The sequence below is a fragment of the Alligator mississippiensis genome, chromosome 5 (genome assembly GCF_030867095.1).
Source record: "Alligator mississippiensis isolate rAllMis1 chromosome 5, rAllMis1, whole genome shotgun sequence".
NCBI lineage: Eukaryota > Metazoa > Chordata > Crocodylia > Alligatoridae > Alligator > Alligator mississippiensis.
In genome coordinates this window covers 93,992,750-94,016,743 of record NC_081828.1, presented here as the reverse complement: position 1 = coordinate 94,016,743, position 23,994 = coordinate 93,992,750, and the positions used below count along the sequence as shown (strand labels likewise).

The 23,994-nt window shown below is 43.6% G+C and overlaps 1 protein-coding gene across 1 annotated transcript in view; it reads left to right on the top strand.

Annotated features, from left to right (window-relative positions):
• Positions 1 to 23,994, top strand: part of ABCA13 (ATP binding cassette subfamily A member 13) — a 370,934-nt gene that overhangs the window by 41,474 nt on the left and 305,466 nt on the right. Inside the window, 5 exon segments of the mRNA XM_059729347.1 lie at positions 3,350 to 3,483; positions 6,409 to 6,573; positions 10,942 to 11,141; positions 18,847 to 18,974; positions 23,478 to 23,679. Of these exon segments, the coding sequence (XP_059585330.1) occupies positions 3,350 to 3,483; positions 6,409 to 6,573; positions 10,942 to 11,141; positions 18,847 to 18,974; positions 23,478 to 23,679 (829 nt within the window).

Genomic DNA, 23,994 nt, shown 5'->3' with positions numbered 1-23,994 from the left:
GATAATGTCTGTTTAGGATAGCCAGAGCCTTTTGCAGGCATCTCCTTTAGTAGAAATCAGTAGATAGCACTGGTTATGGCAATCCTTTCATGGTGCCAGTTTTACAGTCCAAACTTACCATGTTTTGAATACTGTTTACGATGAATTTTTTGGGGAGGATGCTTTGTAATTGGTATGTCTAGTTTTGAAGAATTGTGAAAGAAGCTGAATTCAGTTTGAGCTTAGATCCAAATGAAAATGAATGCTATAGGTCAGGGCAAGATAGTCAAGGGAACTAGTCTTTGTTCAAGGGCTAAAGACCACTATCTACTACACACATCTGGGCAGAGAGTTTAAATAGGAAAGATGAGCTTTGGGAGCAGCTTCTTTCTGTGCATTTAGTAGGATGTGATTTTTTTTTTTTTTTGGCCTGTAACATAAACACACTGTGGCTTATCTCTCACTACTATGATGCCCTTGAAAGCACTGTTGAGAAGCACTGCCCCACCCTCCCACTCCTGTTCTACATGTGCCAAACCTGGGAAGGTGGTGGTGAAGCTTAACTGGGTTGCTTCCTTCAGTTCTCTCGAGTTATTTGTCTCTGTCTCCCCTTTTCCTCTGCTGATTCTTCAAGGTAAGATCAGGATCTGCTCAAGTTGGGTCACATTCTTTTCTCTGGAGAATGTCATGCCAAGTCCTTTACATTTCTTACCCTTTCAAAACAAGGGAACCAGAGATCTGGTGCTCGGTCCTTGCACAGGGCCTATTAAATTTAATTTTGCCTATTAAAACATGCTGCTGCTGTCATTCCTGTTGTTCCTTTACTTTTTTGTGTTCTAAATTCCATTGTTATCCAAGCATGTGCAACAGAAAATTGGTTTTGTGTGGCTTTGGATGGATGGAGGGCCTTTCTAGACAGTGGTTTGGATGGCACCTCACCTGTCAATTGCAGCATAAATTGCTTTCTGACAGTTAAAATAATTATAGTTTGCAGTATAGTTACAGTGCCAACCAGATGTGCAGCTATCTTACAGAGGGGAGAGAACTGAAACTTGTGATGGTAGTCCACGCAGGCTGTTGTGACTCAGGCTTTATCTAGTGGGTGTGGGTAACAACATCAGTGAAGAGAGTAGTATGAACATCTGTGCAGACTGGGCGGTCTTGATGGAAACTCTGGCTAACGCATTTAGGCTCCAAGTCCATCATACATCATCTACTATAGTTTCCTGAGCTAGCTAGATTAAAGGCATATCTGTGTATGCTGCAGTGATGTGTCTGGTTGCAGTGTAGATTTGCCCAGCTTAAACTTTGAATAGTTTGTGAACACTCTAAGAAATGCAAGAGCAAAGAAGTTCCATCTTCATTCATAAAATTCAAACCTGTCTATCCAATGTGGTTTGTTTCCCCTGCTCAGTGATTGTTCACTCCAGCACAGATGCCTGCTGTTTCAATACTGCATGCTGAATTATACATGCTAATCCAGATAAATGGCACACTGCAGGGACTGTTGGCACCCACTGCATGGGAGAGCATGTCACCACCATCTGCTCTGCTGTTTACATCTGTGTTTTCCATGTTCTGTCACATTCTGAGCTGTAGCTTCTCTGTGAGAAGCCTGTTTTCATATGAGTGGCTGTGTCTGCTTCTGGCACTGAATGCCAAGTAAAGGTTAAATTGATATGGTCATATGAGAAATGTGACGGCGTGCTTACCAAACTGATCAAAAAAGGATGGGGGCAGGGATTGCACTGGATTCATAGGTGCCAGAGAAGTTTATCTACAGTACCAGTAGTACCTTCTGGGTAGATTGGTTCTGACCTGGATAGCTGGGTTCGTAGAGAAAATGATTAGGTTCTCATAATTGCATCAAAAAGTTTCAGAGTAAGCAAGGTACTATCCTATCCCATTGTCCCTGTGAGACTGCCAAGGGCTGGATGTGGGAGGCAGGGCCAAATGAATTCAAACAGGACATTCAAAATGCTGTGTGATTCTCATGGCTTCTGTGGCCTCTCCTTCATGTTTCATTAGTTCCAATGCAAATAATTTTTAAAAAGAAAAGTGAAGAAATGCTGAAGTTGAGTAACTTTGGACCTCAAATAAATGAAGTCTCTGAAATCAAGGAAGTTAGATGTGCTTGATAATATCTTTACTGCACTGACTACGTTGTTTTGGAAAAAAGTTAGACAAGTTTTCAGCAAAAAAAAATCCTTCCTATTTTGTGAGCAAAAACTTTTCTAGCATTTCTCCCAATTGCATAGTTGTCCAAAGAGATAATACCAATGAAATCTGGCTTCTTGCATTTTCTCTGCCCCATCATGACTACAACCTTCCTACATGGAATGAGGAATTTTGTAGAGTTGCCCCACAGTTTAGGTCTTGATCATGTAGATTTTACAAAACCTAATTTGTATATAGTAATTTTCCTGTGAAGTCAAGGATTGTCTTTTACATACAAGATTTGTGGACTGTGATCCATAGTGGGATGGAATATTTCCAGCCTTCATGTATACTATATAAGACAATACTGCTGAATGAACTTGCAGTATTTTGTCTTTGCTTATTAACTCACCGATTAAAAAACTCCTGGAAAATCAAGGGTTTTTTTTATGGCACAAGATTCCTTTTGGAAAAAAAACAATTCATGCAGGATCTAGGCTCAGCTCCTGTTTCTTTGTTATTTCAGCTGAAACCTGCTAGAAAAGCTTAAATGTGAAAATGTAAAAAGCTTTAATTTATTCTTTAAGCTTAAAGAATAAATGTGAATGCTGAGATTTTCAAATGCACTCAGTATTGGCTGAATTCTACTCCTATTGCAGTCGCCAGGACTTCAGCAGAAGTTGAATTTAAGGAAAATCTCTAGCAGTTTTGAAAATCCAAACTTTAAGTCTCTGATTCTGCAGTTTTCCTGTTCAAGAAATGGTTTGTGTTAGGGGCAGGGTGGCCATTATAGTGGACACTCCAGTTTTCTGCTACTCTGTCCTCTGTCCTCTAGCGATACGAAACCTGACACCTTTATGTCCTCTATACCAATATATATGTTCTCCATTGTTGTGTTCTCAGCGGTAAAAATTATTTTCAAAGATTGATTCAGTATGGGTAAAGTTAGTATTTGAGATTGGACAAAATGGACAAATAATTCAGCAAATGCATAGTTGTCAGAGATTGGCTCCATTCCCTGTGTTAGTAAGGAAATCATATTCAGTATTTCTGTCTCTAACTGTACCCAATGCATGTGAACATGCTCAAATTCTCTGTTGTAAAAAAGCTTACCAGGTTGCATATAGGTCCTGTCAGATATGGATTAGTAAGATATGGGATGGAACATGAGCAAAATGTGAGAAATATTAAACCAGATATTTTTTTCTTACAGGTTCTCAGTATAACCTTTCTCTTTGGGATGTGATGTGGGATCCATATGCAGTCAAAATGGAACTTGAATCCAGATTTGGTTTCAGTGAACTTCATGCTAAGAAACTTCTGAATGATATGGCAGTGTTAAATAAGGTGGGAAACATAAAAATGTCAGTGTTCTGATATTTTTTTACATTTTGCTGCTTTTATATTTTTATGCAGCCACAAGTAAGTGTCAGGGGGGTGATGAGCACATATTTGGGGTGCTGGGGAAGGCGGGAGCAGTGGGCCTGATCCAGGCCAGCAGGGCAGGGGGCAAGTGGGGTGTTTACACTAAAGTGTAGCATAAAATGGTTAATGTAAGACAAGTTGGATAACATAGATCGGAGATGATACTGCTCTGGAGTGGTGTAACTTTGAGCTGTGTAACAAGTACGTAATATTGGTTTCACATGTTAATGTGTGGACAATCCAGGTGTTAAGAGCTCCAGGAGTCATCCAAAATTATTGTGTAACAAGGCTCTGAGAGCAGCTTATCCATATGTATAACTATTGCAAATGCAGTGCCATTTAATTAATTCAGTCATTGGTAAATTCGATCGTCAGATTACTTGATCCATGAGGTAGTCACCTACTTAAATGGAATTAAAATTACAACTCCCTCCCCTTCCTTTACTGCTATAAACTATGATTGCTTTAGACTGGAATTGTTTAGCAGTTTTATCTAGAAGGTTTCCATTAATAAGGAAAGTTAAGATCCTAAATGAAAGAAGAGAAAAATGAGTCAAAGAAGGACATGCAATAATAAGGGATGCTTGACTACAATTAAGGTGAATGTCATTGTCACCTTTTATAAATGCTACCTTGTATCATATGGTCCTTGTTAGATATGGGTGAAAGGTGCACTCCTTATTTCAAGGAATGTTTCTTGTTTTCAGAAATTAGAAATTGCTGTCTTATAAATGTGTCCCCGTGTATTGAGCTGCAATCTAATGGATTTATATGGCATTTCTGGATTTAAATAGCAATGGATTTATATGGCATTTATCCGGCATCTCCTTTTACTAGAATAGAAAAGCTAGTTTGGAGTAAGATTAAAATGTCCCAAATTGAGAAAGAAGCATAAGTGTGTGCCTAACTTTGTCTCATTGAAGTCAATTTATAATTTTTTAGAAATATAGATGTAGGTAGAATCAACAGTGCTACTTCAAAGCATAAACTTAGGCCAAAGCATTGACATCTTGCTAACGTTTAATTTAATTTATTTTTTAAATTTAGCATCCCTTTCCTATGTTGTTGTTTCTATAAAAGTCTAGTTATAATTTACTCTCTTTGTTGGTATCTGTTTACAGAGTTCTTCTCCTGCCAAACCCTTTCCCATGCTTATGGACTAACTTGGTGGAGGATGTCTCTTATCAAGTGTATTGTTTCTTCTGACACTACAAATGAGCTTTTTATATATTAAAGTTAAATAATAATGTGGCAAAAATTAGCAAGTTTAGGGCCCATATTTGGCTTTTGGTTGGTTAGTCAGTTGAGTGGCTTCGTAGAGATTTAAAGCCTTCTGTCAAGTGCCTTTCTTTAATATTAAACATGTGATTGTCATGTGAGTACATTCTAGTGAATAGTTTTATTAAACTCAGTGAAACTCTCCACATGAGCAAAAGTGGTAGAAAAGAAAGGCGTTTCTAATTCTGAACAAAATTTGGCTTTAAAAGTCCTTTTGGGGAAAACATTTAACCAGATTCTTGGCTGCTTTCTTTTTTTCTTCCCCTGGACCAAAAATAACTATTATGATGATATAGTTTAATCATGTTTAAATAAATACATACCTACATAATAATCTATCATTTGTCAGCTATATCCTTTGTTTGGGCTAGAACTTGTTGCCATTTATCAAAGATCTCTTGTTTGCTGCTCTCCACCTGAGTTTTAGGGGCAAATTTTCATGTGCCTATCAGGGGTTTTCATTGAAAAATTTAAGCGGCTTGGTCATAGAATACCTTGGTTCTCAGTATTCTTGGAAGGGAATGGTCACTGAGGGCCAGGATGGTCCAGTAAACTGAATGAAGGACTATCAGTCACCACAGTGCTCTTGGTTTGTTGTGTCACCGGCAGCCAGGTGCTTCTGTTGCGTTTATGCCAGCTGAGGATTCTGGTAGGGAGTCTCAGAATGGACCGTGGCACACCTGCTCCTTGGCATGGTCCTCAAGTGGTGCAGACATGCTGTCTGTCTCAGGTTGGTCATCTGTACAGTTGGGATGATATCTGACTCAGTGCTACTTCACAAAGAACTATACAGGACTGTGACTGTCAGCCCTGAGCAGTCATCAATGTATTGGTTCCTGAGTTTCATTGCATTGCTGACTAAATGTTTTGAAAAAATTCTAGTGTTTCTGTAGTCACAGATAACATGAGTCATAATTTAAACCACATTGTGTCAGGGTTGTTGTTGGCATGGATTAGTGAGGGCACAGTGATTTTAAATACTCTCGTTAAAGAAGAGAGAGAACTTGTTCAGTAAATTTAAAAATTCTGACCTGGAAGTTGGATGGATTCAGCATGAGGAAAACAACTGTCTGGCAGCCCTCCGCAGTTGCTACTTCAGTTAAATTATTTTTATTAAAAAAAAAAAAAAAGCCAGTTTGATACATAATTGCATTTAAAAGCTTGTTTGCGTCTATGCATTTACACCAAAGCAGTTATCCTGGTGCAAAACTCCAAAAGAGAAATGATTCATCCATATGAAACAAGATTTGCATCAGTGTCTTTATTCCAGTTTCAAAGTGGGAGCTTATGTCAATGTGGCCTCAATATTACGGCTACCCCAGATTAAAAGTTCCAGATGCAGAGGAACCCTGAAATGCACATGGCTGGTTAGTAGTTAATGAAGCTTCTGGTGCAGGATGCATTTGCAAGCTCTACTCCAACATCACCAGGTTTGAATAATTGGCCTTTGTTCATCCTGAAAGTGGCCTCATGGCTATTCTTTTTTTTTTATCAGGTAAGTAAGCTGATATGAGTGATAATACCAAGCTGCTTTCTGACATGCTCATCTGTTTCTTGTGTCACTGCCAGATTCCCACTGAAGACACACTGGAGCATTTTGTGTGCTCAGCCCTGTCCAACATGTCAGAAGCCGGAGCTGACAGTCAGGATAATGAGGGTGGCTGTATCCCTGCATGGCTGGAGGCCAAACTCTATCTTGTCTGTTCTGTCAACAAGATCAAACTCTACACACAGGTATGCTTTAATAGGTCAATTGCTAGAATACACAATTTTGCAGTATACTCTTGGTCAGTGACTAACAATTATGTAATTAAAACTTATGAATGAGGGCAGGCAATACTACAGTTAGTAAAATATTCAGCTGACAAAAAGGCAGGTGATATTTTGCTTTAAAATAATAGAGTTCTTGCAATGAAATATACCATAGCACTGTTTATTCAGCCTCTAGGTAACCAACATTTCTAAATTAGTTGAAGCTCATTCTTTAAACCTGTCAGAACATAAGTGACATTTGGTCCAGTGCTGAGGCCCAGCCAAAGGAGAAGTCCTGCTTAAGTCTAAATTTGGATAGCACTGGGTGATGCTTACTGCACAGTGCTGTCACAATCCTGATGCTAAACGTACCGACGCTTCTGCACAGTCAATTAGTCAACTGTGGGGTTAATTTGCTACTTGCAAATTTGCTACCGGTCAGCCTGGGCAGCAGGTGGTGGGAGAACAATCCCCTCCTCAATGTCCCCCTGCCCTGGCAGCAGGGAGCTCCTGGCCCTGACTCTGTGATCAGAGTGAAAGCTGGGAGATTGCTTCCTGCTCCCAGTAGCTGCCTTCTGCTGGGGTGGGCTCTGAGTGTGGAGCCCAGCCGGGACAGTGTTACCCTGCCCCAGCAACAGGAAGCCTCAGCCCTAGCTCTGTGATTGGGCCAGGATCCGATCAGCATAGGAACTGGGTCTCTCTCTGCCCCCTGTTCTGGAGCTTTGGGGCTCCTGGCTCCCCACAGGAGCAGGGAGCTGAGCTTCCCAGGACTGGGAAGCTAAGAGTGGGGCAGCTAGATGAGAGCCCCCAGCTGGGTGGGAAATCCTGTAGGACAGCTCCGGGTTGTCCCCAGCTGAGCAGGAAATCCCTGCCCAGCGGAGGGTTCACTGCTAGCTGTCCCACCAGCAGATCAGGGCAGGGGTTAGGACCTGCCTCCCCCCCCACAGCTGTTTCCCATCCCTGTGCCCTGATGGGGTGATAGTGGGAGGGGGCTGGGAAGAGTCCCCTCCCAAGCAGCTCTTTCCTAGCCCCCTAACCCAAGTGCCTGATCAGGGCACAGGGCCTGGGAACAGCTGTGGGGAAGGGTCATAGCCCAGAGTTGGCTGGGACCTGCCTCAGATGGGGACAGGTCCTGGCCAGCTGCAGGGAAGCCCTGCTGGACACAGCACTTGTTCTCATGTCCATGGGGCAGGAGAACTCTGCAGCAGCAGCTCTCCCACCTCATGCACATCAGGACCCCTTCCTATGTGTATGGGGCCAGGAGACAGCTGTCTCCTGGCCCTGTGCTCCTTGCTAGCTCCTGGGCCAGTACCGAGGGAGAGCCTAGAGCTCCTTCGGGTACTGCAGGGGGGCAGAGCAGGGTGGGAGCAGCCCTCTCCAGGCTGCTCCTGTTGGGAGTGAATCTTCTCCCAAGAGGGAGCATGTGTAGACATGCTCCCAGTGGGCTTCCTGCATAGTAAGCCTACTTTGAATTGATTGCACACGTAGACATGCCCACTAAGAACAGAATACAGGACTGCACTGTAAATAGACTGTAACTTCATCTGTGTTAACTTTGCCTTTGTTATTTCTGTGGTCATGGTGAATAAGATGTGTTGGGGTGAATAGTTCTGGAATCTCCATTGTGCCACCTAAAGATTCTGCTGATGTAGGATGGCTTGGAAAACAAACTCCATCTTAGTCTATAAGGACATATATGTGTGTATTTTGTGCAAAAGAGAGGAAACACATTCCAGGTAGTCTCTTGGGGAAGGGAAATTAATTAATCTTAGCTCAAGGAAAGCCTATCTTAACTTGTCATTTTATTAGTATTGGCTTTCTGTCTTTTTTTGAAAAGGGTATTATTTAGATAATGATTATTTGTATGGAGCTATAGAATTATGTAATAATCCATTGTGCACAACTACTCCTGTCTCTGCCCTGAGGACAGCAAAACTGAGCTCATTTAACCCTTTGGATGCTTCATTGCCTCTCCTGGTAAATTTACATGGTGGTTATGTTGTGGCTTTAAAATTCACTTCTGATCGAACATATGCCACAGTTTGTCTGTATTGTAGTTAAAGGAAAACCAGCAATTTATCTTGGGTATTACTGTATAATTCTTGGCAAGTGCACACCATTCACTAGCAATCACTACAAGGGCTGTGCGAAGCTTCAGAGCTGATTCAATTCAGAGGACATTCGGCCCAATTTGGAATCTCCGAATCCAAATTGGGAGACCAATTAAAAGCTCCAAATTGATTCAAAGCATGCAAATCGATTCAGAAAATCTTCAGAAAAGATTCAGCCATTTCAGAGATTCGTCCATAGACTAAGCAGGCAGCTGACACAGCTGCCTCCAGCTAGTAAATCGGTTGGGCAAGGGAAGGGGCGTGGGGGAGGGGGAGATTGGGGCTGGGACAAGCTGCCCAGCTGCTGGTGGGGGGGCACATTTCTTGGGTGGGAGAAGGGGGCCCAGGATGCAGGTGCAGCAGTGCTGGGAGCAGGGCTATGGCCTGCTGCCACTTGCCTAGCTGGGGCAAGCGGTGGGGCGGGATGCGTGCATGGCTTGCTCCAGATGGAAGGGGGAAAAGCAGCAGCAGGACAGAGCCCCTGCTCTCAGCACTGCCGCGCCCACATCCCACACACTCCCACGCCAGCTGGCAAGTGGCGGCAGGGCAGAGCCCCTGCTCCCAGTTCTGATATGGTCACAGAAGTGCTGGGAGCAGGGGCTATGCCGTGATGCCGCCTGGAGTGCAGTGCACCTCCCCTCCCCCACGGCAGCTGGGCAAGCAGGAGCAGGGCATAGGCCCGGCAACTCCCCCTGCCAGGGCAGAGGCAGGCACAGCCAGAGGAGCTGTGGGAGAGGCCCCCATGGCTACCCTGACCGGCCCCATCTCCCTCCTGGCCCCAGATTGCTGGCACTTTAAAAAAAAACCAAAAAAAACCCCAGAACTCACGGGCTCTGGCAGCAGGGAGTGGAGCCTCTGAGGATTTGTGGCAGAGCCCCCCGTGCAGCGCTGGGCAGTGCGGGACAGCAGGGATTGCCTCCTCCCCCCCCACCTGGCACCCGTGCGGCAGCTGCCTCATAACACAGGTGCAGCGTAGCTTGACAGGGCGCTGTGTGCTGTCTGTGAGCTAGAGCAGCTTCACCTGTCAACTGGAGCCTGGCACCGCTCAGCCCCAGAGGCCTGAGCTCCCAGAGAGCGCACAATGCCCTGCCAAGCCATGCTGCACCTGCGTGATGTGACAGCTGCCGCGTGGGTGCCAAGCAAGGGGGATGATCTCTGCTGCCCCACACTGCACCCAGAGGCCCTAATTACTGCTGTCAGAGCTGGTGATTTTGTGGGTTTTTTTATTTTTATTTTTTTTAAGTGCCAGGACTTGGCTGCTGCCTGCGGGGGGATGGGGCTGGGCCCATGGAGGCTTCTCCCACGGCTCGCCCCACCCAGGGAGAGGCAACTACAGCTGGAGGAGCCATGGGAGAACCTGCAGCCACCCGGCTATGCCTGTTTCTACCTGGCTGATCCGAATCACTAAATCTCTCTGAATCAGCACTGAATCTTCCAAAGCTGATTCAGCCAAATTGATTCGGGACAGTGATCCAAATCTCTGTATCAAATCACTGCCCTCTGACTGGGCCAAATCCAAATAGAATACTTTCCTATTTGTACAGGCCTATAATATATGCTTCAGGCTAGATTCCAGTGCTACACTGGCACTCAGGAATTTCTTTCATGTACGGGGCATCCCTGATGTTGGAAAGCTGGTATAGGTGGTTTATGCCACTTGGTGTTTAAAGGACATTCTCAGGACAGGGACAGAAAGCATAATCACTATGGAGTTACTGCAGCTGGCCGGATCTAGTGCCAGACTATAGGATTGTTTCACTAGGGCGCTGATTCATCAGAACAATTAAGTTCATGTTTGACTTCAACATGGGAATAAGGCCATCAAAGGTAAAGGGACTATAAATTCATGCTAAAAGCTCATCTTAATTGTAACTCAATTGAATGGGGAGACTGACCTTTCAGTGGCTGAAGGCTTCCTTTCTACCATTTTCTACCACTCTGAGGGCAATTCTGTTAGACCTGGGATCTGGGCTATTTGTATGTAGTGGCTAGTAAAAGAACTAAGATGATTGTATGTACGTTGTCAGCTGTCATGTTTAATGTCATCTTTCATGAAAGCAATCTGTTCTGATTGAGGAAATGGAGAAAGCTTTCACTGTATGGGATAAAGTCTAAAGGGGCAAAACCTGACTTCTTTGTTTTCATCTAACCAAGAATTTTTGTGTTCTGTGTAAAAAAAAAAAAAAAAGCTCCTGTTTCATATAACAAAAGCCACTGTGTTCCTTTTTAAAAAATCTAGATATTTCAGCAGTGGTTCGGCAGCAGCAAGTTTCGAAAAATCCTTTCTGAACTTGGAGGAAATATGGTTGATCTTGTGTCTCAATATTCAAACGACAGTGAGGCCTTGAAGATTGCTTCAGCGATAAATACCCTTATCCAGTATTGGAGTGAGACACTGGAACCAAATTTTCCAGAAAGGCATAATGAAACTCAGGACATGTAAGTGACACTTTCCATCTCCAGTATTAACACACTTTGTAAGCTTTTCCTTCACAGTAGGAGCATCAGCTCTAATGCTAACAAGAGCAAAAAACCTTTAAGATTTTGCTCTTAAGCTTCCCAAACATGATTTCATGCATTATTAAAATTAAAATGGTAAATATCTTCTAAAAATACCAATTTATGCAGGGAGGATGAACAAGTAAATAGCTTGCAGTGAATTTATCCAGATACTATTTACTTGGCTTATGAAATCCCATAGGTGAGTCAGGTGCTTTACAGACAACTGCTGCAAAAGTGATTAGGTTCTGTCCTGTAGATTGTAACCCCCTGATCTGATAAGAGAGGGATGCCTGCAACTCCCCTTGACTTCAGGGAGAATTGTGGGTACTTGGTACTATGAAGGCAAGGTGCACAACCACTCAGATTTTTTTGTGAGCTACTTGCAAGGCATGCCAACCCGTCGAGGCCCAGCACAAGTCAGGTCTATTTTGATTGAATGTAAGCCCACAATGCATTTATAAATTGGAAAATGGACAATACATGTACACATGCATAGATTGTTAACTGCTATGCAACAGGGCTCACTCTTGTACTTTTAAAATTATTTTTCTTTTAATGGAGCGGTTTAATAAAGATCTGTGATGGGCCTGTGGTATTGTCCTGGCAGGCTGCATATATTTCACTCCTGTTCTGAGAATTTGTCTCTAAAACAAACCCAACACAATGATGGCCAGTAATAAACAAGGTGGAGGAATGTATGGGGCAATTAGTTTTTGAGAGAGTAAGGCCGAAGGAACACACTGATTGTTTAGAAAAAGATGTAAAGGAGAAGTTCCATAGGGATTAGAGAATGGGAGGTGAGAAAAGGAAATATGATATCCTAATTAGATTGTATTTCCTCTGTGAAGAAATTTGCAATTCCTTCATAGAGTTAAAGGGAGTGGGGAAAGGGAATAGATATATGGCACAAAATGTAAGAGCCTAAGTTTTGTAAGCATAGGGTTTAAACGGGGAAGGGGGTTAAAAAGGTTTAGCTAGAGAGGCTGCAAAGACATAGAGAGAACAGCTTTGTCGTGGAGGAAGTCCATGGGTCACAGAGTAAACTGGATATTCTGATAGGTAAATGTGTGGACAGTAGAGGGAAGGAGTCAAACATAGGGAGAGGTACTTGGCAGGGAGCTAGAGAAAAGTTCAGGATATTGACTGGACATTGTAGGATTTCTGTAAAATCTGGAGTTGAGAGATTAGAAATAATGAACTTGGCCTGAACTCTTGCTTAACAAAGTAGCACAGCTTGAAAATCTTGGGTGGAAAATTCCTTCACCCATGGCCTGGCAGTGGGGGTGCTCCCCTGGAAGGTGGGAAAGGCTGGTTTAAGTTCCCTCAGATAGAGAGGGGCCTTGAATTCTGGCCTTCCACATCCTCAGTGAGTGCTCTAACCACTGATCTGTTTTGTAAAAGAAGGCCATCATCTCTCACCACCATCAAGACAAAGTGGCTGCATTGTCTTGTACAAAGTTTATTCCTAAGGTGTGTTAGGCACATTCTGGGCATGTCTACAAGACTGCACCCTCCAATGGCACTTGGGGAAGGGAGGAACTCCGAGTTAGAGGATCCTGGATTCTCAGGTTTGAGAACGGTTGCTGAGTTCCTCAGCCCTGACAAGATGGCAACAGTGCTGTGCCATACAAAAGCTGAACATGAGGCAATTGGGGGTGTTCACTAGTGAATATTGAAAGGATTTGGCAAGGATTGTGGGGGTTTAAAGAGGTGTTGAGTTTTCCCTAGCTGTAAAATGGGATGCCCAGGACTTCCTTCCTCATGTGGGTATGGGAAAGATAAATGCATTAAATACTGCGACACTTGCATACAACAGCAATGGAAGCTGTAAAAGGACCTTTAGAGAATATGAAAGAGTGACTGCACTAGAGAGAGGACCCTTGAATTTAACGATGCATTCTAAAAGGAAAATAGTTCTTCTGAATTCCTCTAATGTTTCTATGTTTGTTCTGTGCATCATTCAGTGATGTGACTCAAAGCACGAGACAGAGGAAGTCATTCTGACATTCACCCTATAAAGCTGTGATTAGCTTGAATATTCAATTTAGCATTTCATTTAATCATTAAGCACTGATTTTGTTTGTTTGGGTATTTTTGGAAGTGTCAAGAGGGTTGTTTTTCTTTTTTTCCCCATGTTACTTTTAAATTTTTAACTCAGAAATATAATACGCCATTAAAATATTAAAAATACCCTCCCTCTGCTGAGAAAAGGAAAGTCCTTGGGATTCAAAGTGGACCTCTAGGCAAAGATTTAGAAAAATACTTAAAGGTGTGGTGAAGCCTTTTGCTGAAGCGGGGCCTGAATTGTCAGTAATGTATGTAAAGTGCATAGAATGATAGTATCACAGATTGAGCCTTGCCTTGAAAAGCTTCAGGGAAGGGGATTCCATGACTTCCCTGGGCAGCCTGTGCCCTTGTCCTACAGTTCTTACAGCAGTTTCCTGAGATTTATTCCAAAATTGTGTTGCTGTAGTTTAAACCCATTTCTATGTAGCCTGTCCTGTGCAGCAAGGAAAAGCAAATACTTCTCTGTCATCTTTATGTCAGCGTTTCAGATATTTGAAAGCTACTATTATGTCTCCTCTACTCTCCTTTTCTCCAAACTAAACTAGTTCCTTCAGCTTTTCCTTTCTGCAGTTTGCTTTCCAACCCCTTCATCATCTTTCTCTTTCTCCTCTGGACTGTCTGTTTCACTATGTGCTGCTTAATATGCAGTACCCAAAACTGGGCTCAATGCTCTCTCTTTCTGCATCTAAGTCATTCATAAAAATGTTAAATGATGCTCCACTTGAAACCCCCTTGTTCATTTGACATGATCCATTGATATTCACACCTTGTTGGAGGTATTTTAGCCAATTATGTCTACATTTCCCTATCTCGTGCGGCTGTGTAAAATGGCATACTACATTTAAACTAGATTGTAGCCATCAGATTCCCCTTATTCACAAGCTGTGTTGCCCTGTCAAGAAAGGACATTAAGTTAGTTTGGCATGACTTGTTGCAAATCCATGCAGAATGCTGGTGATCATTCCACCCTCCACTTATTTACCACCTGAATATTTTAAAATTGCTCTAGTAACTTGCTAGGCATTGAAGTCAGGCTGTCCAGGCTATAACTCCCTGGTCCTTCTTTTTGCCTTATTTAAAGACGGGAGCTGTCTTAGCACATCTCTGTTTCCTCTACGACCTCACGCAAATATTGTTTCCAGTGGCTCCAACATTTTGCCAGCCAAATCCCACAACATATTGGGGTGAATTCTATCAGGTCTTTGAGACTTATGTTAATTCCAAAGAGTGAAAAGATCTCTGGTGTGTTGATCTATTATTTACTTACGATCTACAGTCCTTCTTTTATTTATTTTTGCTAGTCATTTGGTCATAGATGTAGATTTTTTTTGTGAAGATGGAAATAGAATAGACATTGAGCAGTTCCACTTTCTCCCCTGAGCAGAGGACTCCGAGTTTCCCTATCCATTTTTCTCTGTTTGAGTAGGGTTCGAATGATGTTGTCTGTCTGCCATATTGTCATTAATAGTCCTTACCAATTACAAATCATTTATTGCCTTTCCTTTCCTGATTTTGTTCCTATATATTTGTGGTATTTCTTTGTATAATTCATTAGTGATATGCACTTCCCATCATTACCTGCATGTATCTCTGATGTATCAGGGTGATGAGAGAAATGATATTTGTCATGTGATTAGCCCCCTGAAAGTGCTCTACAGCCATGGCCTGACAGAAGTGCATTGTTGTGGAGCACTTTAAAAGTGCCCAATCATGCAACAAATTAATCCTCATTTAGTGAGGTTTCAGATGAAGGTGCTCCAAAGTGGAGTGCCTTCTGTGGCGGGCCAGTAGGGGGTGCTCCTGTGTTGAGCCACCCACCTCACTGCGCCCGACCACCTTCGAGGCTCTGAGTGCCTCCCTGGGGGTGCCTCACATCTGGCCGACCCCCTTCCTGGAGCACACCGGCTAGCCTGGGGTAAAAACTGCCACCACCCAGGGCTGGGCTGGATTCTGGCTCTGTGCACCCTGGGAAACACAGGCCTAGTAGCCTTCGAGGGTACTTGACTCACTTCAAGGACTCGGGGGTGCTTCTCTCAGTTGGAAGCACAAGTAGTTGTCTCCTTTAGTCAGCCGAACCAAGGGGACCCAAAGGCATAATCTAGACCCACACCCAATACATCTCCCGTGCTAGGTACAAAGGAGAACTTTATTGGTTACAAGGGGTAGGGTTGCAATAGGGTACAGGGTAGAGCAATATCAGAGAATATTAGCATAGAGCAAACTGGCACAGTTTGTGCCATAGAGGAAACTTGCACAGCTGGGTAGCCTTTGATCATGCATCTGAATTACTGCAAGATATATATCTAGTTAGATCTCAGGTAGCTTACTCGCAAGTATCATCCAGAGGCAGATGAAAATTCCCTCTGGAGGCAGGCAGTTACTTGATCATGAGTTTTGAGAGAGAGCAAGTTTCAGATAGTCCAGCTCTTCTCTCTCTCTTCGAGTCTTCCTCATGGCTGCTGCCTCCCACCTCCCGGGCAGTCCTTAACTTATATAGCCCTTGTGATCTCATTTACCTGGTCCAATGGAGGCCAGCACCTGTTGGCTGTCAGCCAACCACTTTGAAATGCATCGCTAGTTGCTGGGCAGACTGGCAGTTCCTAGCTCCTCAGGGAGCAAGCCCCTCACCCAGGTATGTGATGCCAGTCCCCTAGGCAGAGGGAGCAGGTTTCCCCCCTCCCTCAGGAATGTATCCAGCTCAGGTTACCTAAAGAGATAGGGTAAAGTGTGTATCCTCTGCAGGGCCCATCCTAACCAAATTGTCACAGAGCAGAGTTTTTGGGGAGAAACAGAGGTGGCCTTCTGCCACACCTTCGTTAAGTTCTGTTTATCCCTGCGTGTGAACAGGGCTAGGCTGCATCAGCCCAGGCCCACCCCAGGTGCTGTTTTCACGATGGGAGGGAGCTCCAATCTGGGATTTGCCCAGCCTGCGCCTAGAGGTGGTTGGGGGGAGGAGTGGATTGGAGTCCCCCACCTCGGGGGAAGGGGTAGGGAGGGGTTGCAATCCACCTGCTCCCCCCCCCCCCCCCCCCTCACTTCCAGCGCAGGCTGGGCAAACCCCAGACTGGAGCTCCCTTCACTGCCTTCTCCCCCCTCCCATCCTGAAGATAGCACCAGAGCACGGAGCAGGGCTAGGAGAGAGAAGCTATAGACAATCAGCCTCTCACCACTGGATTGGCTTCAAAGTGCAGCTCAATTTCCACACACCCCCCCCAACCAAATGGGGGTCAGGGGGTTTGCTGTAACTCATGGCACTTTCTGTGAAGTGATCTGCACATCTGTCAGTGTTCTCAGTCTCCTGTGGTTCTTCCAAACAAAACACAACTTGTAAGTTTGGGTCTCTCTGTTTGAAGGAGTGATAACTATAATAGCACATCTACATATAAACATATGTGGCTTTGGCCACATGTTCATTTTTCTGGTGCTACAAAAATAGAGTACTATGAAGATATACACGTATTTAGAGCTCCCAGCTGGAGCACTGCAATTATGCTCTCCAGCCAGGGGATGATAAAGCACTGTTTCTTTTCTCCTCCCACTCTAGGGGTGTCTGTCAATGTGTCTGATCATTAGCAGCCTGACCTCTCCCCTGCCAGGAAAGGAGGACCAGTCAGACTTGTCTCCCTTCCCTGGCAGGGGAGAGGGCAAACTATCTTTGGCTGCTGCTCTGGGTCCCAGGTCCCAGAGTGGGATCTCTCTTTACCCCTTGCTACTTCCATGGGCAGCAAGGTGCTGTGGTTGCAGTCCTGTGTCCTGGAGCAGCAACCCTCCTTATGCCATAAAATTCCTGTGGTAGCAGCAGCCATTTTGCAGTCACTGCAGAGGCAGCAGCAGCTGTCTGCTCATTCGCTATGGCAAGCAGAGGTGTAGCCTAAGGTCCTGGCTTCGGGGGGCCCCGTGGATAGTGCTGTACAGTTCCTGCTGCAGCTGCCGTGCACCACTGGCTTCGTGCTCTGGTTGCTTGCCACCCCTCCTGCTCTGCTTGTCATGCCCTTGCCCTGCACGAGCTGATACGCCCCGGGCCCAGCACGCCCCTAGGGATGGCACTGGGTGGATCTGCCACCTTAGAGTTACAGACAGCCTAAGGTATGCACACTAGCTTTCTATAGTGCTAAATGGTCATGTATAGCACTACAAATTCAAAGTGTGTCCAAGGCCTATATATGTAATTTCAAAAAGTGCTTCCAAGGCTCTGCAGCTATTACAGGTTTTCCCCCCCTATCTTTTATGAACCTGTTCTTATGAAAGTTTCCAACACAAATTCCTTATTGGGTTTAAATTGCCTGGTTTATTATCTTCTAATCCAAATGTAAGCAATGTTATATTAAGATGTCATCAGGAGGCCTGTTTGATGCTTCTTTTATAGCTAAAGCTTTCTTATTCTTCTAATGTATTACAATTATCGTTTTAGTAGTCAGTCACTGGGCTAGTAGAAATCCATCTGGTTGATGCTTTAGAGATGCATTCATTTCCCAAAATGCCCAACTCAAGTGCAAACAGAAGCCTGGAAAGAATTGATTGCTCTTTAATTTTAGGAATTCTAATTCAAGACACAATCTAAAATAAAACTGAGCAATTGCTCTAAGTTATCTGTGAGAAATGGACAGTTTAGGGGCCCATTATCCATCTCTGTAAAATAGGAGCAATGCTACTTATTCTAGATAAAGTCTTGAAATATACTGCACAGGCTACAGCCATAATAAAGTGGTAAATTGTGTTCTACATGCTTTGTGGAGGAGGCTGAAAAAGTTAAGACTTGCCCAAGAAGAACTTTAGCATATGGACAAAAGAGAAGATGAAAATCCAGAAGGATGTGTTGTAGTCCTATCTGTGATAGTGTCCTTGGAATGCAAATGTAGCTACCAAAATTCTACTCCTTTTTTCTTGTTTTGTAAAATTCTACAACTAATTTGTTTGTAGAATACTTAAAAATGCCAAAGCGTTATTAAAGTCAGTAGATGAAGAGGCTGGATGTACAAAGCCTTGGCTGGCTGTACAAATCTTGGTTTTAGCCTACTGGCACTAGCCATTGAGTAGCTTGCTTTTGCTTCTTTGGGACTGGCATATACAAAGTGTTGTTGGCTGGGAAATTATGACATTTTATGAGGAACAACAGTTCATTTTGTAAAAAATTTGATTCCTGGAATGCTTAAAATAAGGACAGTTTCATGCAACAGTAACACTTTTCTTCTTCAGGTACATAGGTATTAAAAATAAGTTAAACAGGGTTGCCCACATGACCAAGTCTGTCTTCCAGCCTGGGGTGCTAGTTAGTGAATGCTTGGATGCTAAGGGGAAGAGTTCTTATTCCTGCATATATAGGGAGAGTTTTGTAGGATCGGTTATTGCCAGTAGGAAGCCTCTGGGTTAAAATGTTCAGGAATTGAGCAACATATTTTGAATGCAGCTTTTCACATCAGGAAGCTGTGACTCTCCCACGCTGTTGGTATAACAAATAATTAAACAAATGATATTGTGAATGTACAACAAATGTAAGGTAATTTTGTAGGAACCCATATTTTGTTGCTGATACAAAAAAAAACCTACAGAAAAATCCTCATTCTTTTGTCTACAGTATTCTGCAGGTGGAGAAACTACAGACTCTGACTGAAAATTTGCCTCAATGGTCTCTTATGAAGAGGCTGATTCTGGTAGACGGAGCTTTGAGGAATATAATAACTCAGAATTTATATTTCACTAAAGGTAAAAATATTCTGTGGTTACTAGTTGCGAGTTCCCAAATGACTGCTGTAGCATTGATCGATAGCATACCGGGAAAGCATTGAGACTATATAAGGCATATACCATGTTTCGGATATGTACCATGTCTCTAGTGTTTGTCAAATTTTGTTCTGTTGCATTGTGTTTTATCATCACTTATGACGCTTTTCTACTCCTTAGGTTCAGCAGATAAGTTGCCCTACCACTCTGTTGGTAATCTGCTTTCCTTTTGGTGAACTGATGCCTGTCTGATGATGCCTGCTTTTCTTCCCCTACCCTCAAAGATTTAATTGATGAAAATGATAACCATTTTAGTTTTATAAAATAAATGTAGTCTTTTACAAAGATTGACCTGAACCAGATTTTCAGCTCCAAGTAACTGTTAAATTTCTTGAAGTTTTGCATTTAGTTCTAGGTCTAGTTTCAAGATTTGTGGCTGGCCCATATCTGTAATGGAAGCAGAGCCCTGGTTTAAGGGCCTGTGTGCAGAAGTATAGATCTGGATATGGATCTGATTAGGGATGGGTGTAAGCACAACATATTTTGTCCTGTCTCTTCCTTATTGTGTTGCCCTGTGGGGTCAGGCCAACGCTTGGGATCTCAACATAACACTGTTAGGCAGGAGGGCATGCATGGTGTACAATTGCACATGCACACACTCAAATCAATTAGGTATACACACACACACACACACACACACTAGGTGCATACACCCACACACTACCAACTCAGGCACGCACACATATCCAAAATTACCAGTCTAGGCACATACACACTGTACACACTGAAAATTAGACAACAGTCAGTTGTCAATACCCACACACTCAGTACACATACACGGATCACTAACTTATATATCATGTACATAATGTAATATATGTATATTCACCACTTCACACACAAACCACCCACCTACACATACACACAGGTGAGTTCCTAATTTGGATGGTGTGGTATGTATGTGTGTGTTTGGGGTACTTGGGATACCTGGGGGAAGGTTAAAGTGAGAGAGAAAGTATAAGGAGTGAAAGTTGCCAGAACTGGGATTAGAACCGGTAGACTAGAGAGAAGCTGGGCTGAGGAACTGAGGCTTGGGGTTACTTAAGGTCAAGTGGCCCCAGTATTACTCAAGGTCACTGGTGCAAGGGAAAAAGCCCAGTGGCAAGGAAGAGACAGCCAGGAAAGAGAGAGAGGCAGACAGCTGGGAGCTTGGGGGCAGATAAGTGGTGGCAAGGAGGAAACGGTCGGGAAACAGACAAAAATCCAACTCATAGTTTCAAAATAACAGGTTTATTAAACAGAGAACACACTACACAACCCCATGAAGTTATTGGTATGTGTGTTTGGTATGTACGTACATACCCACACACATGAGTACATAGTTCGTGTGTGGGTATGTACTATGTACTCACGTACTATGTACTCACAATGGCAGCAGGAGAAAGAGACTCAGTGGAAGGGCTGGAGTCCAGGTAAGGAAGAGAAGCAGAGTCCAAGTCCTTGGTTGAAGAGAGGGTGGGGGTGATAGCTACCTATCCAGGCTGGAAAGGGGTCCTTGTCCAGTAGGTGTTGTCCAGAGCGGGGTCGCCAGCAGGGCCTCTGGGTGGATAGGTGGTGTGGCATGGTGCTGGTGTAGATGGAGAGGGAGTCCCAAGCAGTCAGTCTTCACTACCCCTTTTTATGAGGCAGACTACCTCTGATCTCCTATGGGGAGGGCCTGTCCAGGCAATGTCAGTCCTGTTCCAGAGGGTTCCAGGTGTTCTTACTGAGCATGTGCAGCCTTGGCACAATGGTGGGTCACTTCATCTTCTGTTTCTTGAATGCTGAGGGTGGTTCCAATGACCGGGTTGTTGGTCCACTCTCATTTATCCCCATTCATTCAGGAACCAAGTTACATAGGAGGGGTAGGTATGAGTCATAGGTTACAACATGCTTACACAACAGGGCATGTGAACAAGATGGAGACTTGACGAACAAAATGGAAACTTGACATGGCTTATGCTAACTTACATATGTAGGCCTAAATCATATAGTATCAGTAAAACAGTAATATAGAACAGTAAAAATCAATATAAACATAATAATTATACAATATAAAGGAGGAGAAAAACAAAACAAATACAACTTGCTACCAAAATAAAATGCTGAAACTTATCTTATGTCTTAGTGCACTTATACTTATCTATAGGGAATAGAGAGGGAGAGAAAAAGTCAGAAATGGTTGGGGAAGGGCAGGGGATGCATTTTAAAAGAAAAAAAAAAGAAAGACTGGGGGTTTTGCTACAATTGGGTAACTGGTTGTATTGACTATGCATTGTGAACACATGGGCAGGGAGGGATTCAGGGTGGTTCAATGACTCAGTCACCACCCCCCCCCCCCTCTTTCTGAATGTACAGTAGGAGCAGAAGCTGGGGATTTCAAGTCACTAAAGAAGATAAAAATTCTCCGTTCTCCTTTCCTCTCCATTCTCAGACGCATGTCCCCTCTGCTCTCTTCCTCTCCCCTTCCCTTCTATTCTTCCCTCCCCTGCCTGCCGCTGCCACAGTCCTTGCTGTCCTGGGGGCGGGGTGAGAGGAGCTCCAGGGCTGCTCCAACCCACCACTGTAGGGGCTGGGCTCTGCCTTGGACAGCAGCAGCAGCAGTGGTGGAGGCAGATAAGTTCTGTCTCCTGCCTTGTCCCCTTGGGTATTTCATACCTGACCAGAAGCAGGCATGGCCAGGGGGGAACCTGCCTGCCTTCCTTTTGCTGCTGCTATTATTATGGGTCAAGCCTGGCTTTGTGCAGCCTGGCTGAAGGAGTTCTGGAGGTCCCTTCACCCCCAGGACAGTGTCAGCAGCAGGTGGGGGAAAGGGGACAAAGGGTGGAGAGGGAAAGGATGCCTCTCTGAGTGGAGAGGTGAAAGGCGAGGGGTGGGGAATTCTTACCTGCTTTGAGGACTTAAAGTCCCCAGCTGGTGCTCCTCTGGCATGGTGTGCCTGTCCCAGAGGGGAGAGGGAGCAGCCACTCCAGTGATGCCAGTCCACTGCTACCACACCTCCCTTTGCAAAATGCTGGATCCATTTCTGAACAGCATGGGTGATCATAGGACCAAAATCACTCCCTGTTAGAGGACCCCTGGGAAATGTAGATCTAAAACTGTAGCTGGCATAGAGGTGGAGGAGTTATGTTGTCTGTGCAGGCATTATGCATGGTGCTTTACAGAGCACCAAAGGAGCATGGGTATCACACCCTTAAAGAGGAGGATGTGCATATCCTTGCTCGCAGGGACAGTATTGCTGGCAAGGGTTATGGGGATGACTCTTGGACTCATTCCCTTTCTACCTGTTGTGGTGAGGATTCTTCCACGGTAGATGCTAGACAAGAACAGTCTGGACTTTTTTGTGAGTGCAGAGGGCAGTGGTACATGAGCCCTTGGATAAAAGGATTGGTCTCACCCCTCTACCCAAAAACATAACTGAGAGCCTATCGACAGGTATTACATGTAGATTGAACCATATTCTTTGCGGTCTAATTGTCCAGAAACCAGTTCTTCCATTCAGACCAAACCAAATAATTTGGAGTCCCAAATATTTTCTGTACCTCAGAAAAAAAGAAATAAAGGATACATGTTTTACAGAATTTTTACATCACTTGGAAAAAGTGCTCCCCTTTCTTCAGGAAGATGGAGTAGTGCATCTGGACATTGAAATACTCTTTTGGGAGTTAAAGCAGGTAAGTCATATTTTAAAAACAATAAATAACCTGTCCCTCATAACAGTTGTGTGTGTCAAATAAACTGGGTCACCATACTGCTTTTTATGGTTGGTTTGTGTTTATTCACTCTAGTGTTTATATCCCTTAGTGTGAAAATGGTCTCTCAGAATGAATTTAAGTCCATTTTTTCACACATTACATTTTGACAGTATATTAATTACATTTTAGACATTGATGAGTAATGCTTCCTATATATGCGAGGATTTGCTTACAGTATTTGAGAAGGCCCTTCAGCTTCCTCCAAACTCTGAAGTCATAGATGTTCTAGCAAGATTTGTGTGCCATTACAACAATTCAAATGAGGCTTTTAAGTTAAGCAGTCAAATCCAGTCAATAAAGGAATCTGTAAGTATTTTGTGTGTGTCTTTTTTTGATACATTTAACACCCAAAGTTAACACCTTAACTGAATGGTTATCACATAATTAAATAAACTGTGACAGTGACTCTGAATAGTATGGCACTTCAGTAAATCAAACCAGTTAAAAGAAACTTATGGCAATACATATACAGACCAGATGTGTATTTTGTGTATAGGTGCCAGTTTGCCTATGCTACTTCCAGAAAAACAAAAGGACTTGAGGTTCTCTTTCTCATCTTGACTAAACCTATGTAAACCAGGAATAATGCCAGTGGAGTCAATAGAGTTATATTAGTCTAAGAGAGAGGACCCAAGTATCAAAGACTCTTTCCTTTTGCTGTTTATAAATTGTTGCCTTTTTTCCCCCAAAGGTCTTCTGCAGAAAGTAATTCATGGACAACAGAGCCTGCCAGATTCAATAATGGAAGAGTTTTTGGGATGGCAAGAAATAGAACAGCAGCTCGCTGAAAATAGTGCTTCTTACTGTAAAATTAATCAGCTGCTGAGCACAAAGGCACCATCTGGAGAGGATGTCTATTTCAGCTTTTGTCAGGAGCAGCTGTTCCTCTCATTGTAAGCATCACAAATGGCTTTTAGATGTAAGGGGCCTGGTTTTGCTTCCTCCCTGACCCCATTCTAAATTGAGGAGTAACTTCAGTGAAGTCAAAGGAGTTAAGCCAAAGTGAAATCTGTGTAAATGAGATAAGCACACTAAGCCTGGTAGCAATAACATTTTCTTAAATATAATGAAATGTTGTTGTTTTTCCCCTCAAAAATAAATCATAGGCAAAATGCGGTTAATGTAAAGTTAGATTTACAGTCAGCAGATGCTTTCAGGCCCTTTCTTAGAGTTCAGGCCTACAAAGATGCAGTTACAACAGCAGCATC